This window comes from Delphinus delphis, chromosome 6, assembly GCF_949987515.2.
Source record: "Delphinus delphis chromosome 6, mDelDel1.2, whole genome shotgun sequence".
Taxonomy (NCBI): Eukaryota; Metazoa; Chordata; class Mammalia; order Artiodactyla; family Delphinidae; genus Delphinus; species Delphinus delphis.
The window spans coordinates 36,223,461-36,237,280 of record NC_082688.1 but is presented as its reverse complement, the minus strand read 5'-3'; the positions used below and the strand labels follow the sequence as shown (position 1 = coordinate 36,237,280).

Here is a 13,820-nt window from a genome sequence, read left to right as displayed (position 1 = left end):
AGTACCTTCATATATCCTGTTTAAGAAATCTTTGCCTACCTTATGAAGACATCTCTTTTATTTTCTTTTCTTTATCTTTCACATTTAAATCTAGAAACCAACTTTATTTTTGTGTACTATATGAAGTAGGAGCCAAGGTTCAAATTTATCCACATAGATATCCAGTTGTTTTCACACCATTACTGAAAAAGACCTTCCTTTCTCTCCTGGAATTCCCTTGGCATTTTTGCCAAAAATTAAGTGACCAAAATATATGTCTAAGTCTATTTCTCACAATGAACATAAGTTCTTTAATTTATCAACAGTTCTCCGTATAGTTAGTGCTTTTCCTATGTCTTAAAGAAAGCCTTCCCTACTTAAGGTCATGAAGCCATTCCCATTTTACTTTCTTAAAAGCTTATATTGCCATTAACATTTACGTCTTTAATCTACCTGGAACTGACATTTGTAGATGGTATGAGATAAAGGATCCAGTTTCATGTTTTCATTTGGATATCTAATTGTCCCAGCATCATTTATTAAAAATTCTGTCTTCTCCCAACTCATCTGCAGTTATATATCACATATAAAGTATTCTTAAATCTGTTAGTTTATCTCTGAGCTTATATTCTATTTCACTAGCATATTTAATTATTCTGGCAAAAATACCTTCATATAGCTTTATAATTAGTCCTAATAATTGGAAGAGCTACTCTACCCACCTTGTTCTACTTCAGAATTATACACCAGAGGTTCTCTTAATTGTAGTGTGCATTAGAATCACCTGGGTTAAAACAGATTGCTGGATCCCTTACCTAGTAAGTCTATTGTATAGTCTGAGAATCTGCATTTTTAACAAATGTCTAGGTGATGCTGCTGCTGATGATCAGCTGATCCAAGACATACGCTGAGGACCAAGTGGCCTTAGAGATTCTAGACCAGAGCGTTAGTTGGCCAACTATTTCATATAGGGCCAGAAAAGTAAATACTTTAAGCTTGTGGGCCATCCTGGTCCCTGCACAAAGCAGCCACAAATGACAGATAAATAAATAAGCATAGTTGTATTCCAATAAGACTCTACAAAAACAGCCAGCAATACTCTGCTTTTCCCTGCTCTGGATAATCCCAGGTCCTTTAAAATGTCATAGAAATTGCAGAATCAGCTTCTCAAGTAACATCAAAAAACTTAACTGGAAATTTACTTGGGAGTACACTAATTCTACTCACCCTGTATGTCAGTTTTGAAAGCAGACAGTTTTTACAAATTTTGATCTTTCAAGCCAAATCTTTTAGTATTTAGACAGTTTTACAATCTTCTACATAGAGGGCTTGAACATCTTTTAAAGATTCTTAACTTCCTTTGTATTATTTTGATTTTTCAATTTTACTTTCTTATTTGCATATTTATTATGGGGAATTTCAAACATGTTCAATACCAGTATACTGAACCCCCATATCTAGCATATAGCCTCCAAAACCACAAAACCATATATCCAATCCACTCCCATCAACTTCTCCCCTTCCCGTACTTTGCTGAAGCAAATCCTAGGAACCTATCACTTCATAAATGTTTCAGTACTTATTTCTAAAAGACAACACTCAAAGCACTCAAAGTTTTACCATTAATTATGCTGTTTGAAATAGGTTATGTGGAACAAACGCAGAAGATGGCTGTGTGGGAATATGCGGAGCTAGCATCTCCCCACAACTAGGGCACCTGCCAGCTGCTGGTGGGGGACTCTGATGGCCAAGGAGATGGGAGGAACCCCAAAGTGAACTAGTAGGATGTAGGGGGACTGAGTGGGGAGGAGAAATGCAGGCCAGACAGGATCAGTGCCCCTCAGGCCAGGGAGATCAGGAGAGGCAGGTGGGAGGGGCCCTCCCAGACCAGAGGAGGAGAGGTGGGAGGGAGTTTGCCCCACCCACTCGAGCCCAGGAAGCCTTCTGGACTCCCAGGTGAGGTCCCCTGCCCTCTGAGACCAGAAGTGGGGGGCATACCTGGGTTCTTTCTGTTCCTTGAGCCTAAGCCCCACCCCCCACAGGGCCTTTTCCAGCCCTGTGGGTCCTGAGCATTGGCCCCACCCACCGCCCAAACCTCACCCTTGCTTAGGCCCCGCCCTCCACAGCCAAGGCCTCCCCCCCACTTTTTTTCCTTTTCCCCCCTCCTTTTTACTACTGTGGTACTGATGTACCTTCCAGCTGTTGTTTCATCTATATTTTTATTTTTATATTCTTCCTAACATCTGTTAGTTTCCTAGTCTAATTTTATTTTTTACTTTGTTATTGTTGTGGTTCCCACCGCCCCAACCGTGCCCCAGGCAGCTTGCAGGATCTTGGTTCACAAGCCTGGGGTCGGGCTGAAGCTCCTGTGGTGGGAGCTCTGAGGCCGAACCACTGGACTAGCAGAGAACCTCAGACCCCAGGGAACATTCATCAGAGTGAGGTCTCACGGAGTTCCGCATCTCAGCACCAAGACCCAGCTCTACCCAACAGCCTACAAACCGCAGTGTTAGAAGCCTCAGGCCAAACCACCATTAAGACAGGATCACAATCGCACTCATAAAAAAAAAAAAAAAAGAGAGAGAGAGAGGGTGCAAAAACATATGTCACAGATGAAGGAGCAAGGTAAAAACCTATAAGACCAAATAAATGAAGAGGAAAAAGTCAATCTACCTGAAAAAGAATTCAGAGTAATGACAGTAAAGAAGATCCAGAATCTCGGAAACAGAATGGAGGCACGATTGAGAAAATACAAGAAATGTTTAACAAAGATCTAGAAGAACTAAAGAACAAACAAACAGAGATGAACAACACAATAAATGAAATGAAAAATACACTAGAAGGAATCAATAACAGAATAACTGAGGCAAAAGAATGAATAAGTGAGTTGGAAGACAAAATGGTGGAAATAACTGCTGAGGAGCAGAATAAAGAAATAAGAATGAAAAGAATTGAGGACAATCTCACAGACCTCTGGGACAATACTAAATGCACCAACATTCGAATTACAGGGGTCCCAGAAGAAGAAGAGAAAAAGAAAGGGTCTGAGAAAATATTTGAAGAGATTATAGTGGAAAACTTCCCTAACATGGGAAAGGAAATAGTCACCCAAGTCCAGGAAGCACAGAGAGTCCCATACAGGATAAACCCTAGGAAAAACACACCAAGATACATATTAACCAAACTAACAAAAATTAAATTCAAAGAAAAAATATTAAAAGCAGCAAGGGAAAAACAAAAAATAACATACAAAGGAATCCCTATAAGGTTATCAGCTGATTTTTCAGCAGAAATTCTGAAGGCCAGAAGGGAGTGGCAGAATATACTTAAAGTAATGAAAGAGAAAAACCTACAACCAAGGCAAGGATCTCATTCAGATTCTACGGAGCAGTCAAAAGCTTTTCAGACAAACAAAAGCTAAGAGAATTCAGCACCATCAAACCAGCTTTACAACAAATGCTAAAGAAATTTCTCTAAGTGGGAAACACAAGAGAAGAAAAAACCCCACAAAAACAAACCCAAAACAATTAAGAGAATGGTAATAGGAACATACATATCAACAATAAACCTGAATGTAAACAGATTAGATGCCCCAACCAAAAGACACAGACTGGCTGAATGGATACAAAAACAAGACCCATATATATGCTGTCTACAAGAGACCCACTTCAGACCTAGGGACAAATACAGACTGAAAGTGAAGGGATGGAAAAAGATATCCCATGCAAATGGAAATCAAAAGGAAGCTGAAGTAGCAATACTCGTATCAGATAAAATAGACTTTAAAATAAAGACTGTTAACAGGGCTAAGGAGGGACACTACATAATGATCAAAGGATCAATCTAAGAATAAGATATAACAATTATAAATGTTTATGCACCCAACATAGGAGCACTTCAATACATAAGGCAAATGCTAACAACCATGAAAGGAGAGATCGACAGTAACACAATAATAGTAGGGGACTTTTAACACCCCACTTACACCAATGGACAGATCATCCAAACAAAATAAAGAAGGAAACACAAGCTTTAAATGACACAATAGATCAGACAGATCTAATGGATATTTATAGAACACTACACCCACAAGTGGCAGAATACACTTTCTTCTCAAGTGGACATGGAACATCCTCCAGGACAGATCACATCTTGGGTCACAAATCAAGCCTCGGAAAATTTAAGAAAATTGAAATCATAGCATGCATCTTTTCTGACCACAACGCTATGAGATTGGTAATCAATTACAGGGAAAAACCTGTAAAAACACAAATACATGGAGGCTAAACACTGCGCTAGTCGATAACCAAGAGATCACTGAAGAAATCAAAGAAGAAATTAAAAAATACATAGAAACAAATGACAACAAAAACACGACGACCCTAAACCTATGGGATGCAGCAAAAGTAGTTCTAAGAGGGAAGTTTATAGCAATTCAATCTCACCTCAAGAAACAAGAAAAATCTCAAATAAACAATCTAACCCTATACTTAAAACAACTAGAGAAAGAAGAACAAAGAAAACCCAAAGTCAGTAGAAGGAAAGAAATCATAAAGATCAGAGCAGAAATAAATGAAATATAAACAAAGAAAACAACAGCAAAGATCAATAAAACTAAAACCTGGCTCTTTGAGAAGATAAACATAATTGATAAACCCTTAGCCAGACTCATCAAGAAAAAAGGGAGAGGACACAAATCAATAAAATTAGAAATGAAAAAAGAGAAATCACAACTGACACTGGAGAAATACAAAGTTTTATAAAAGACTACTACAAACAACTATATGCCAATAAAATGGACAACCATGAAGAAATGGACAAATTCTTGGAAAGGTACAATTTTACAAGACTGAACCAGGAAGAATTAGAAAATATAAACAGACCTAACATAAGTAATTAAATTGAAAACATAATTAAAAATATTCCAACAAACAAAAGTCCAGGACCAGATGGCTTCACAGGCGAATTCTATCAAACATGTAAAGAAGAGCTAATACCGATCCTTCTCAAACTCTTCCAAAAAACTGCAGAGGGAGAAACACTCCCAAATTCATTCTACGAAACCACCATCACCCTGATACCAAAACCAGAAAAATATAACACACAAAAAGAAAATTATAGACCAATATCACTGATGAACATAGATACAAAAATCCTGAACAAAATACTAGCAAACAGAATCCAACAGCACATTAAAAGGATCACCATGATCAAGTGGGATTTATCCCAGGGATGCAAGGATTCTTCAATATACGCAAATCAATCAATGTGATACACCACATTAACAAATTAAGGAATAAAAACCATATTATCTCAGATGCAGAAAAAGCTTTTGACAAAATTCAACACCAATTTATGATAAAAACTCTCCAGAAAATGGGCATAGAAGGAACCTACCTCAACATAATAAAGGCCAAATATGACAAACCCACAGCAAACATCATACTCAATGGAGAAAAACTGAAAGCATTTCCACTAAGATCAGGAACAAGACAAGGATGTCCACTCTTGCCACTATTATTCAACATAGTCTTGGAAGTCCTAGCCACGGCAATCAGAGAAGAAAAAGAAAGAAAAGGAATACAAATTGGAAAAGAAGCAGTAAAACCGTCACCGTTTGCAGATGACGTGATACTATACATAGAAAATCCTAAGATGCCACCAGAAGACTACTAGAACTAATCAATGGATTCGGTAAGGTTGCAGGATACAAAATTAATGCACAGAAATCTCTGGCATTCCTATACACCAACAACGAAAAATCAGAAAGAGAAATTAAGGAAACACTCCCATTTACCACCGCAACAAAAAGAATAAAATACCTAGGAATAAACCTGCCTAAGGAGGCGAAAGACTTGTACTCAGCAAACTATGTAACACTGACAAAAGAAATCAAAAATGACATAAACAGATGGAGAAATATACCATGTTCTTGGATTGGAAGAATCAATATTGTTATCTACAGATCACAATACAGCAATCTACAGATTCAATGCAATCCCTATCAAACTACCAATGGCATCCTTCACAGAATTAGAACAAAAAACTTTACAATTTGTATGGAAACACAAAAGACCCCGAATAGCCAAAGTAATCTTGAGAAAGAAAAACGGAGTTGGAGGAATCAGGCTCCCTGACTTCAAACTATACCACAAAGCTACAGTATTCAAGACAGTATGGTACTGGCATAAAAACAGAAATACAGATCAATGGTACAAGATAGAATGCCCAGAGATAAACCCACGCACATATGGGCACCTAATTTACAACAAAGGAGGCAAGAACATACAATGGAGAAAAGACAGCCTCTTCAATAAGTGGTGCTGGGAAAATTGGGCAGCTACATGTACAAGAATGAAATTAGAACACTCCCTAACACCATACACAAAAATAAACTCAAAGTGGATTAAAGACCTAAATGTAAGACCAGACACTATAAAACTCTTAGAGGAAAACATAGGAAAAACACTCTTTGACATAAACCACAGCAAGATCTTTTTTGACCCACCTCCTAAAGTAACAGAAATAAAAACAAAAATAAACAAACTGGACTTAATTAAACTTAAAAGCTTTTGCACAGCAAAGGAAACCGTAAACAAGACAAAAAGACAACCCTCAGAATGGTAGAAAATATTTGCAAATGAAACAACAAAGGATTAACTTCCAAAATATACAAACAGCTTATGGAGCTCAATATCAAAAAAACAAATAATCCAGTTAAAAAATGAGTGGAAGACCTAAACAGACATTTCACCAAGGAAGACATAGAGATGGCCAAGAGGCACATGAAAAGATGCTCAACATCACTAATTAATATTAGAGAAATGCAAATCAAAACTATAATGAGGTATCACCTCTTGACGCTCAGAACGGCCATCATCAAAAAATCTACAAACAGTAAATGTCAGAGAGGGTGTGGAGAAAAGGGAACTCTCTTGCACTGTTGGTAGGAATGTAAACTGATACAGCCACTATGGAGAACAGTATGGAGGTTCCTTAAAAAACTAAAAATAGGGGCTTCCCTGGTGGCGCAGTGGTTGAGAGTCCGCCTGCCGATGCAGGGGATGCAGGTTCGTTCCCCGGTCCAGGAAGATCCCACATGCCTTGGAGCGGCTAGGCCTGTAAGCCATGGCCACTGAGCCTGCACGTCTGGAGCCTGTGCTCTGCAACGGGAGAGGCCACAACGGTGAGAGGCCTGCGTGCCGCAAAAAAAAAAAAAAAACAACTAAAAATAGAACTACCATATGACCCAGCAATCCCACTACTGGGCATATACCCTGAGAAAACCATAATTCAGAAAGAGACATGTACCACAATGTTCACTGCAGCACTATTTACAATAGCCAGGACATGGAAGCAACCTAAATGTCCACTGACAAGATGAATGGATAATGAAGATGTGGCACATATATACAATGGAATATTACTCAGCCATAAAAAGAAATGAAATTGAGTTATTTGTAGTGAGGTGGATGGACCTAGAGTCTGTCATACAGCGTGAAGTAAGTCAGAAAGAGAAAAACAAATACTGTATGCTAATGCATATATATGGAATCTTAAAAAAAAAAAGGTACTGATGAACGTAGTTGCAGGGCAGGAATAAAGAGGTAGACACAGAAAATGGACTTGAGGACATGGGGTTGGAGGGTGAAGCTGGGGCAGAGTGAGAGTAGCATCGACATATATACACTACTGAATGTAAAATAGCTGGCTGGTGAGAAGCAGCAGCGTAGCACAGGGAGACTGGCTCAGTGCTTTGAGATGACATAGAAGGGTGGGATAGGGAGGATGGGAGGGAGGCTAAAGAGGGAGGGGATAGGGGGACATGTGTACGCATAAGGCTGATACGCTTCGTTGTGCAACAAAAACTAACACAGTATTGTGAAGCAATTATACTCCAATAAAGATCAAGAAAAAAAAGAAAGAAATAGATTATGTGAACTCACTGTAGATCTATTTCTGTTGGTTTTCATTTGTAGTCCTTTTTTCCTCACATACTTGGTTAACTTTGTTTACTGCTTACTGTCCCTGAATTTTTTGAAAACTAGCCTGAAGATTTCTTCCTCCAAAGAGAATCTGCATGTTTTCTAGGCCCCTGCCATCCCAAGTACTTTCACTAATTTCACAGTCTGATATGAATTTGGCCGCAAATTACATTTGTTTCTGATCACTCTTATTCTAAGGATACAGCCCTTTAAGGTGCCTATTTTACCTAAGAAGGGTCACCTATGTAGGAGGGGACTCCTTAAACAGTGGTCTCTGATTCCTGTTCTCTTGTGCCTCATCATGGGACTTAAAATTGAAGTTCAAGTTTGCATAAATGAACAACATGCCTTCAGGATAGAACTATCATCCCTACTATCCCTTAAATTTTGACCTGGCAATTCCTTCTGATCTTTAAGCTCTTTTGATGCTTTTAGGATATTAATAATTTATCTAGTATGGTCAATTGTCCTCAATCAATGGGGACGGTCTCAATAACCTTGCCTAACAGCTCTAGAAAATAAAACTCCCTCTTCCATTATAAGACCTTTTATTGGACATGATGGCTAAATTTTATATTTTTGCATCTATTAACAAAACATTCTCCCTTTAGAGTGTTGATGAAATCTATTACCTTAAAACATTTCCTGGGCTTCCCTGGTGGCACAGTGGTTAAGAATCCGTCTGCCAATGCAGGGGACACAGGTTTGAGCACCGGTCCAAGAAGATCCCACCTACCATGGGGCAACTAAGCCTGTGCGCCACAACTACTGAGCCTCCGCTCTAGAGCCTGTGCTCCACAACAAGAGAAGCCACCGCAAGGAGAAGCCCACGCACGGCAACAAAGAGTAGCCCCTGCTCGCTGCAACTAGAGAAAGCCCGCGCACAGCAACAAAGACCCAACGCAGCACCAACGCAGCCCAAAACAAAAACAAACTAAAAAAAAGTTTTCCTAATGTTGAACTTATCCTGCACTGCCAGGATAAACTCTAATAATCATTATTTCAACTTTGCTAATAGACTATTTTAGTATAACACTAGCTATGGTTTATTATTTAAAGCATCTGCATCTGTATTCAAGAGGGAAACTAGTTGAACGCTTTCATCTGTTGTACTGTCTGAGGTTTTATTATTAAGGTTATGTAAGCTTCACAAAATATACTTTGAAAATTTCTATCTTTGTCTATGATGTGGAATAGTTTAAATTGGAACTTTCAGTTCTTTATAGAGATTAGACAGAATTCAGATGTAATCTATAAAGACAGGTTTTTTATTATGCCTTTAATTTCTTCCATAGCTATTGGTCTGTTCAGGTTTTCTACGTCTTGTATTGTTCTGGTGTTTACATATGCAATTGTTTCATTTTTCAATATGTAGACTCAATAAGTAACTTTACATAAACGAGATACCATCTTTTCTGAAATTAAGTCTTTTCCTTTTCTTTCTTTGGTTCCATCTCTACCCTCCTTCCCCTTCCCTTCACTTTAGCACTCACCCCCCTCACGCCTAGTATATATTTCTCTGTATTTTTCTCTATGTTCAGAGTCCTATGTATACAAATATTTAATCACCATGTTTTACAAAATTGAACGTAACACTTGCCTCAATTTTGTTTTTCTTGCTCAACCATATCTTGCAGATATCACTCACATTCCTGGCATAATTCTAAGTAATTCTTTGTAATAGATTCATTCCATGGTATGAAGGTATCCTAATTTATTCTACTAATGATAAGCAATCACTTCATTCGTACTTTGTTTCTATGGATTTGCCTATTTTAGACATTTCATATAAATGAAATCATACAAACTGTGAATCTGTAGCCTTTTGTGACTGGCTTCTTTTACTAAGCATGTTTTCAAGGTTAACCCATGTGGTAGCATGAATTAGTACTTCACTACTTTTTGAGTAATATTCCACTGCACAGATACACCGTATTGCATCTATTCATCAGCTGATCGACATAAGTTATTGCTTTCTGTACATGTAATTTGCATTTAGGCACTGTATCAAATTCTTTCAAACTAGAATATCTTGTGTTTTCTTCTACTACAATTATATAATGAGAGGGAGAAAGATACAATGATTTCTTTCAATGTTTTATATCCATTACAATATCATTCTGCATTTGGTAGAACTCCTAACATAACACTGAATAAATACGAACAGAGCAAGTATCTCTCTAGTTACTGATTTGTCACTCACAGATTAGGATACTTGCTATTAGTTTTATTTATTATAATTAATTTCCTTCTTGCTCTATTTTGTTAGAGTTCTTAGTAAACTTTAACTGACTTTTCAACATCTTTTGATTATAATCATATGCTTTTTCTTCTATTATTTGCTAATGTGGTATGATTTTCATACAAAACTATCGTCTCTTACTTGGAATAGATCTTATTTGGTCACAGTTTATTACTCTTTTGATATGGTGCTATAGTGTACTTTCTAAACATCTATTTAGAAATTCTGCCTATGCATTAGGGAGTTTGGGGGGATTACTATCTTTATTTGCTTTTGGTATTAAAACTATGCTGGTTTCACAAAATAGAGAGTTTGACTTATTAAAAAAAAGCTGCCTCGAATTATTTGAGCACTCTCTAAAGGTTAGAGAAAACAGCTGTGAAGCTATCTTGTCACCGTGCCTTGGTAAATCTCTGATTAGCTTTCACACTTCTGTGGTAATTCAAATTTTCCTGTTATTATTGGGTCAATTTTTGGAACTTCAAGTTTTCTTTTGTCCCCCCCAGGGTTATATATAAAATTTCATTATAATAGTTAATAATGAAGCAATACTTGAGCACTTACCACTTGCACTAGTTTAAGTGCTCAGAATGGATTAACTCTTAATTCTTTCAACACCCCTTATGAAACAGGTGCTATTTTCATTTTACAACTGAAAAAATTCTTTGAATGTTTCCTACATATAGAGATATATCTTTTTATCATTCCTACTCTTCTTTACATTTGTTCTTTTTTCTATAACCAAGCTCAGAAGAGGTGTGCCATCCTTACCAACTTTTCAAAGCACTAGGATTGGGTTTTCTTTGTGTTACTTCCCTTATTAAAAGAATAGATTTTCAAATCATTAATTTTAGTTGTTTGCCTGGTAAGTTATTCATCCCAATTCCTTTTGGTTTATTCTGTAACATTTCACCCTAATTACTCAAGCAATTAGTGTTCATAATGAAGGTTTATAAAATTTCTTGGAGAACAGCTTTGGCCTGTCCCACTGACTATGGTATGAAGATTTTTCCTTTACAACCTTGTCTCAAATATTTCAGTATCATTTTTTTAAAATCTTTTTTTAAAACTTATGATTTACAGTTTTATCAGATTATGACCACAAAAAATATGGTCTGGAAAAACTTTTCTTTTTAAAACTTATTATTATGTGATTAATTTTTTTAAGTGTTTCATGAACATAAAGGGAAAGAACATGGCTGAAGGAAGAAGGATGTCTGAGCAAAATCACATTTTCTTTCAACTGTCAGTATACGGTACTTTCATTGTTTTCCAGCATCCAGTGCAGTAGATTAAAAAAAAAAAAAAATCAAACGCTAGTCTGATTTGATTTCCTTTCCTTTGTAATTTCTGCTGTCTATAAACTTGGAAGATTTTTTTTCCTTATCTTTAAAATCCATAAACTTTATAAGAATATGTCTAGATTTGTCTTTTTTAAAATAATATTTATTTACTTATTTATTTTGGCTGCGCCGATTCTTAGTTCTGGCATGCAGGATCTTTTAGTTGCGGCATGCATGTGGGATCTAGTTCCCCGACCAGGGATTGAACCCGGCCCCCTGCATTGGGAGCATGGAGTCTTACCCACTGGACCACAAGCGAAGTCCCTAGATTTGTGTCTTTTTTGACCTCAGAAAATCATACAATTTTGGCCTCAGGCTCTAAGGACTGGCAAACCCTCTTCTCAGCTAGTCCCTCAGTTCCTGGAAGGAACAAAGGGAAAGGAAGCTCTGTACCTGTCATCTCCATGGAGACCTAGAGAAACTTGTAATCAAAGATGCACCCAACTGTCTTGCCTACTGGATTACTCCAGAAGAAACCGGAAGGGACAGGGAAACAGGAATATAGACTCAAACCACCAGCTGTCTGATATCCGCTATAAATCCTGTATTGGTCATTTTAAACCAACTATTATAATGAAGTCATTCTGAGCTTTCACAACCTTGATCCTAATTTTTTAAAGTTCAACCTTCTTCTAAGGAAGCTGTGTAGAATTTAAATTTTAATCCTCAATGAAGAATGATGAACTTACCTAAAATAGCTTCATTTTGGGTAAAATTGTTTCCTTTTAGGTAAAATTAGAAGAAATCTACAATAAAAAACAACCAACCTCAATAAACTGCTACCAACTTTCAGCATCTGTATTTCCTGGGCATTCTGTTACTATACCTGATCATGTATGTCAACCATTACTGCATTCTGCTGGGGTGGATGAGCAGCAGGGTGTAATAGACGGGGAGATACATTCGGAGGGTGGAAGGCTCGAGGTTCCTCTATTGCTTGCTGCTGTGCATAAGGGAGATGGTGATAATTTTCATCTTGACTAATGGAATTATGTCGAGACAGACGATCCCTTCTTCCTCTCTGGCGCCTGACAGGAGGACTGTAATATAGCAAAAATGTCAAAAAGGTTGTTATAATGTTTACTGTTGTGATCCATCAGGATTCGGTATTGTCTCTCGTTGTAATCCATTAGTAGTATATGCTAAGGTAGGCTTGAGTATTAAAGAATTGCTGTGGTTCATCATCAGCTCTGAATACTTACAAATTTAAATAGAATGTATATGTTTTTCAAAATATAACAGAAGTAAACAAAATTGATAATCAGCTCTGAGATTATTTAGAAATCAATAGCCAATCACTGTCATTTTGGGGGAGGGGGTTTAATTGTATAAAATTGATCCTTTTATAGGCAAATATAGTCAAATATCAGCAATTTCATATGGTTTAACCTATTATTTTGCCTCCTTTATTTTATAAACATTTTAGAACAAATTTTAATTTGCATATGTACCTTGGCTGTAATCCACATATGACTAATGGGCATTTTATGTTTGTCTATCTGGCTAAGACACATAGAAAAGACATAGTTCCTATATGCCCAAAATGACAATTTTAAAAAATGAGAGTAGAAAATACATAAAATAACTAAAACACATTTAATTTGTTGACAATTGCAAATAATCGAGTAATTGGGTAAATGCCGAGAATGGAAATGATGGCAAAATAGCATCAGCATAAATGTTCCAGTAATATACAGAATTTTTAGGTAGAATCTGGTTACTGAAGGAAACCACTTTTACTCCCCATGCACTTGTCATGGACATAGTTTAACACAAATAACAAGTTATCATGAGTAGACTTCCAACTTCCACTTCCCTACAATTCCACAATTCAGCTCCACTGCTTTTTACAATGCCTCAGCACGCATAACAATTCGAAAAAGCAGCAGGCCTCATTAAAAATGTACTCCACATTAGGCAAAAGAGGCCGAACAGCCCCCTTCAAGACACAGCTGCACACAGCCACCTCAGCAGCATTTACTGAGGACAGGTCACCTTTCCCTTAATTGTTGCACTCTGCACCTCTAAATCTGTTTCTTCTCACTCTCAACTGCCCAGTCTTAAAAAGAAAAAGGGACACTCCTTTGCAACATCAACTCCTCTACAGTGCTCTTAAAACTAACCCCCAGGTTCTTGCTCCATTTATTGCTTCCTCTATCTTTATTTTCAGCATAACTCTTTTTTGCATTTCTGCTTCAAAACTGACATACTGTATTTCACTGATTTTCAGATGCCATCCACCTTCGAACTCACTTTAATGTTTTGAGATAA

At 37.2% G+C, this 13,820-nt stretch overlaps 1 protein-coding gene across 5 annotated transcripts in view; it reads right to left on the bottom strand.

The window, feature by feature from the left end:
• Positions 1 to 13,820, bottom strand: part of RNF38 (ring finger protein 38) — a 123,131-nt gene that overhangs the window by 17,670 nt on the left and 91,641 nt on the right. For all 5 annotated transcript variants that reach the window (XM_060014514.1, XM_060014515.1, XM_060014516.1 and 2 more), the window contains one exon: positions 12,376 to 12,589. In XM_060014514.1, the coding sequence (XP_059870497.1) occupies positions 12,376 to 12,589 (214 nt within the window). The remainder of the gene's footprint in view (positions 1 to 12,375; positions 12,590 to 13,820) is intronic.